Source organism: Kryptolebias marmoratus, linkage group LG6 (genome assembly GCF_001649575.2).
Source record: "Kryptolebias marmoratus isolate JLee-2015 linkage group LG6, ASM164957v2, whole genome shotgun sequence".
Taxonomy (NCBI): domain Eukaryota; kingdom Metazoa; phylum Chordata; class Actinopteri; order Cyprinodontiformes; family Rivulidae; genus Kryptolebias; species Kryptolebias marmoratus.
Window position 1 is genome coordinate 19,605,960 of NC_051435.1, and position 5,629 is coordinate 19,611,588.

The window sequence follows — 5,629 nt, forward strand, 5'->3', positions numbered from 1 at the left end:
CAGCCGCTATCCTTCAAGGATCGGGTTCCGGTCCCCGTCACACCTCCATCCAGGTCAGTGTAACCTTCTCAGTCCGTGGTTACTTCCTGGTTTTCGTGTGGATAATAAGACTGTCTCGTCTCTTCTCAGTGCGGCGATCTGAGGTCCACCTGCTACGCATAGCATTCTCCTTGCTGTACAATAAAGACAAGTTATCTGTCAACTCCTGTGTCTGGGCTGAAATTCCGGGTCCGCTAACTGATTCATGTCAGTTTGGTGCAAATCGGATAATGCATGTGTGATTTAGAGCCAACCGTATGCAAACGGCGAGGGATTAGAGTTCGCCATTCTGTCACGCTCACATTATTCAGGCCCCAGTCAGTGCTGCGAGAAGGATTCAGTGTCATGTTCTTCTGTCATCGGACACAGGTTTAAATTTTCATGACTGAAAGAGAAAAAGGAAGTCCTCCAAGAGGAAAACAGGTCACTTTCTATTGGAAGAGGGCTAAGGTGACGTCACATATTGACCATGTGAATGTGATTAGTCTTAGTCTGTTATGACACAGAAAGTTTTATTAAGCTGTAACCTTGTATGTGGAAGTTATTACACCTTGATGTTTCATGGCGAATGGTCAGATTTTGAGGCTTGGCCACGCCCATATGCTTTGATGTAGCAAAAGGCTTTTGATAACTTTGGATCTTCAATGTCTCGAGACTGAGCTGAGTAATACTGCAGTATGTATGTCAAAAGCTGTAGGAGGAGTTCGATCAAATACGCGTATGAAAAAGACAAAAACGTGGCTTTGATCTAAAATGGCTGAAATCCTGTGGGGTTTGGAACATGGGTCAAGAAACTTTCTCGTAGGTCCTGTCCAGGTGCACACGTGTACTTAAATTTATGATCGTCAGTGAAAGCATGGCTTGGGCTGCTTCTTTAAAGAAGATTTAAAGTGGATAAATTAGGCCACGCCCACATAATTTTGGACTGCATTCCTAATGAGGGGTGGACTAGGATCGATTGTTGTGAGTTTTGTGCATTTTGGCTGGATTTTGTGGAATTTAGGGCCAAACGTATGGCAACAGTGTTACATCTTACTTTGCAATACTGCCACGCCCACGCCCATGCCCTCTAGCGAAATCACTTGGTGCTTTAATGCACGTCAGACCAACTTGTTATCTGTCGTCTGACACAAGATCATCTTGATTAGGTCAAAGGGGTCAGAGATGGACCTTTCAAAGTAAAACATTGCACTTCCTGATCTCAGGGGCCGTGGCTTAAGTGAAGTCATGACTTAACCATTGAGCATTGTTATGAACCCCCATGGGGTCAATCACAGAAGGTTTGGTATCTCTGTGACTTATCGTGTTCAAGATGTAACAGTTTCGTGTTTTACGGCGAGATGTCAAATTTTGAGGCCTGGCCACGCCCCTTCAGCATGCACGAAAACTCATCGTTTTGATAACTTTTAATCCCTCATACCTTATGAGCAAATTTACCAAGTTTCAAACCGATCAGTCAAAATCCCTAGGAGGAGTTCAATCAAATGCGGAGGCTATAAGTGGCCAATATAGGGTCAAAAATAGGGTCAAAATCCAAACTTTGATCCAATATGGCCGACTTCCTGTATGGTGTATAGCATGTGTGCAAGTGGGTTTTCTGTAGGTTTTGGGGAGTTTACTACTGTAACAATTTTTGTGCCTTTATGTTAAATTAGGGTCAAAGTGGAAGGTATTTTTATGATTTGTTAGTTTGTGATGCAACATTTCCGAAACCCTTAAAACATGTCAATTTCACGCACAACTGACACATCAGCAAAATTTGGTGACTTTTTGAAGATGTTAAGACCTTCAAATAGCAAATTTGTTTTTACTACAAATAATAAACAGAGCGATTATAATAGGCCCGAGCAGCGCTGTCGCTGCTCAGGTCTAATAAAAGTTACAAGATTGTAAAATTATTTAAAAACTTTTTTTTAAAAAACTTTTAAAACAGGCATACAGTTGTATAACAGAAAAAAATAATACATTGCTACAAAACAAAAATCTTCTCTCTTTTTTCAGGTAATAAATAAATGAGCAATGACATTCATTCCCCTAAGTGCAGAATGTTTTTGTAGAAAGAATTTATTCTAAGTTTTTTTTATAGTATATTGGCATCACAGGATTTAAGTTGCAGTATCTGAAGTGTAACAATGTGTTTAATACATTTTTTTTAAATCTAGGGATAGAAAAATGCTTAAATTACTGGATTTAGCCAAGAGTTGAAATTAAATAGCCAGGTTAAATAGCCTGTTAAATAGCAACTCCTGTCCTGCAAATGCAGGAACAAAAGCGGGACAGAAACTAATTACAAACACAATCACAACAACACCAATAGCTCTAGCTGCTTTTCTCTCAGATTTCCTAGCAGACACAGAAACTGAACCATGTTGACTGACGGCTGCAATATGAGACCTCATGGCTCGAGCCTGAGACACAGCCACCACAAATACTCTCATATACAGAACTATGATCAATGTAATGGGGCTAAGAAAGGTAAATATCGCATCAAAAACTTGTGCTACATATTTAACCAAAAAAACAGTCTCCATAGCAAAAATTATATTTGTTAGGATTTTTCAGAAAGTCTTTTAGCATCAAACCATTGCAGAGCACAGAGCAGGCCCAACACAGACAAACACAGATTTTGAGGAATAACTACTCTTGCTTCAACAAAAGACCATCAAAAACACTCAATTCACTTCCGAATTAGGAAATATTATATTATAATAAAAGGAAATTTTTTGCACTTTTCTTTGTGAATTTTGTCTGCAATGTATAAAATACTGCTTTCAAAAGGTATAGCATTTACATGATCAAAATGCAAGTTTTGATGTTTTTCTAATTGCAGTTAGTTAATAATTACTTCTGTTGGTCAGAGATTTATTAAAGTTACAATATTGTACATTTTTTTTACAAATTCAAGAAAATACATAAATATTATCATCTGATCATCTAAAGGTTGTGTGGCACATAGTTGCATAAAAGAAAAGCTTCTTTTTTTTTAAATTAAGAGAACAAAAAATAAATCTAACTTTGTCCAGGAAAAAACTCTAAATGATCAATGACATCCATGCTCCTAAATACAGAATGTTTTGTAGAAATAGTTGGTTAGTTTATTATTCATTATAGTGTTTCTTTTTTTACAATGTTTTCTACAGTATAATGGCATCACAAGAATCAGGTTGCAGTATCTGAAGTGTAACAATGTGTTTAATACATTTTCTAAACCAGGGGTAGAAAAATGCATAAATTATTGGATTTACACTAGAGTTGAAATAAAACAGCCAGATTGTAAAAACTGAGAACCCCTCATTGGACAAGAACTCCTCTCCTGCAAAAGCAGGAACAAAAAAAGGACAGAAACTTATTATAAACACAATCACAACAACACCAATAGCTGTAGCTGCTTTTCTCTCAGACTTCCTAGCAGACACAGAAACTGAACCCTGTTGACTGACGGCTGCAATATGAGACCTCATGGCTCGAGCCTGAGACACAGCCACCACAAATACTCTCATATACAGAACTACAATCACTGTAATAGGGCTAAGAAAGGTAAATATTGCATCAAAAGTTTGTGTTATATAATCAACTAAAATTACACACTCTCCATAGCACAAATTATATTTGTCAGGATTTTTCAGAAATTCTTTCAGTAACACACCATTGTAAAGCACAGAGAAGGCCCAACACAGACAAACACAGACTTTAACTTTCCTCTGAGTGACTTTGTTGGGGTAACGTAGAGGATCACAGATAGCCACATATCTATCAGCTGATATTAGCACCATGTTTCCTACTGAGGCAGATGTAATAATAGAAGAAACATAGTTAAAAAATCCACACATAAAGCTCCCAAAAACCCAGCAGCCTCCTTTTTGTAGGATTCGTACTGGCATCAGAAGGAGTCCAACAAGGAAGTCTGAGACAGACAGAGACAAGAGGAAGAGGTTGGTGGGAGTGTGAAGCTGCCTGGAAGAAAAGAAAAAAAGTAGACAAAAATTTAGCTAGATTTGAGAATAATAATTTTTTGGATGTTTCTAAAATCTGTGACTCAAAGCGCAAATACACAATATACTACAACATTAAAGCAAGATATCCCCAGAAAAACTTGTACATCTGCTGCTGAAGGCCAACTAGTTTAGTATTCTACTAAAAATGCATGAGAGAGATAAGGAACAGGTATTAAAAGACAATTAAACAATAATATTACTTTTACAATTATTAGTGGTAGTAAAAAAATATAAAATTTGTATCTACAGAAAAATGATTAACCCTAAATATATTGCATTATTTCACTTTAGTTTGATGCCTGAAGTGGGAGATGGAGATGATGACCAGCAAGTTGAGAGTCACAGTCAGCAATGAGATACAGGACAGAAGAATGTAAATGAAAATGTTCTCAGCATGGCGTTGCAGCGGCTTCTTGCAGGAAATGTTGAAGAGCTGTGGGAAGCAGAGCTCATCTCCATTCAGAGTCTCCATAATCAGAGACAGGAAAGCAGGTGTAAAGCTGCTGAGCTCTGGCAGCGTACTGACCAAAACTCTATGTGATAAAGCTCATGATTTTTTTCTCCTCCCTTTTTGATGACTGTCTGTGATGCATTCATCAAAATCTGCATACATTATAGTTGAGGCATTGATACAAACAAGTTCTCAAACAATATACCTCCATTGGCCTTTTTTCAGTGGAAAAAAAAAAAAAAAATCGTCACTGCTGTGATCACCACCACATACACTGTAGTGTTGGCTCATCTTCTGCCCAACAGCAATTTAGGAGAAATAAGAGAAAATTTAAATCAAATTTCCTTTGTGTTTTTTACTTGTTGTTGGTAGCAGGTCCTTTAGAAATTTCAGAAATAATGCTTAAGGAGCCATAATCATTGTAGCAAAAATAATAATAATAATAACTAGAAGGTTCCTGGAGAAACTTTGATGGGGCCTGCCACGGTGTGCGTTCGTGCTGAAGCAAGATGGCTCCAAGAGCTGATCAGTTGCAGACAGAAATCAAAAAGGGCTGGTTCTTTACACGAGAGGAGTCCACCTCTGAAGTTTGACCTTTCTACTGTTAACGGTTGCAGAGTTGGAGCTCACTGGCGGTTAGGGTTAGGGTTAGGTTAGGGTTAGGGTTAGGGTTAGGGTTAGGTTAGGGTTAGGGTTAGGGTTAGGGTTAGGCCTTTGACCTTGTGACCTTGAACTCCTTGGCATGAATCTCTGACCCATGAGGGTTCTAGCTGTGATGTTTCACCTTCCTACGTTACATGATTGCAGAGTTAGAGCACACACAATTTTGCTCTTAAATTTTTATCCCGCTAGCTTTGGTGGCCATCTTGATATTTTAACTTTGCACTCAGTATGCAATAGGCCTCTGTCTCAGCTACTGCCTTACTAAATATCAGCTCCATATGTCTAAAAATGACTGAGTTAAAGCTAAAAAAAGATTGATGATTTCAAAATAGCCGACATTGGCAGTTGCGGACAGGCATCATAAAGGGCTGATCCTTGACACATGAGGAGTCCATCTGTAACATTTGACCTTTCTGCTATAAACAGTTGCAGAGTTGGAGCTCACGGGCTGTTGTGACCTTGACCTTTGACCTTGTGACCT

At 38.4% G+C, this 5,629-nt stretch overlaps 1 protein-coding gene across 2 annotated transcripts; it reads right to left on the bottom strand.

Moving 5' to 3' along the window:
- Positions 1-2,904: 2,904 nt before the first annotated feature.
- Positions 2,905-4,528, bottom strand: LOC108229044 (trace amine-associated receptor 13c-like). 2 transcript variants are annotated; one of them, XM_017404699.3, is made up of 2 exons: positions 4,334-4,528; positions 2,905-3,993 (listed from the first exon to the last, which is right to left on the bottom strand). In XM_017404699.3, exons 1-2 carry the CDS (start codon positions 4,504-4,506, stop codon positions 3,174-3,176), a joined length of 993 nt encoding a protein of 330 aa, XP_017260188.1. In that variant the 5' UTR covers positions 4,507-4,528; the 3' UTR covers positions 2,905-3,173. The 2 variants fall into 2 exon arrangements, 1 of the variants encoding a protein (XP_017260188.1); XR_005233312.1 differs by having other exon boundaries at positions 3,898-3,993; positions 4,321-4,528.
- Between the last annotated feature and the right edge of the window lie 1,101 nt (positions 4,529-5,629).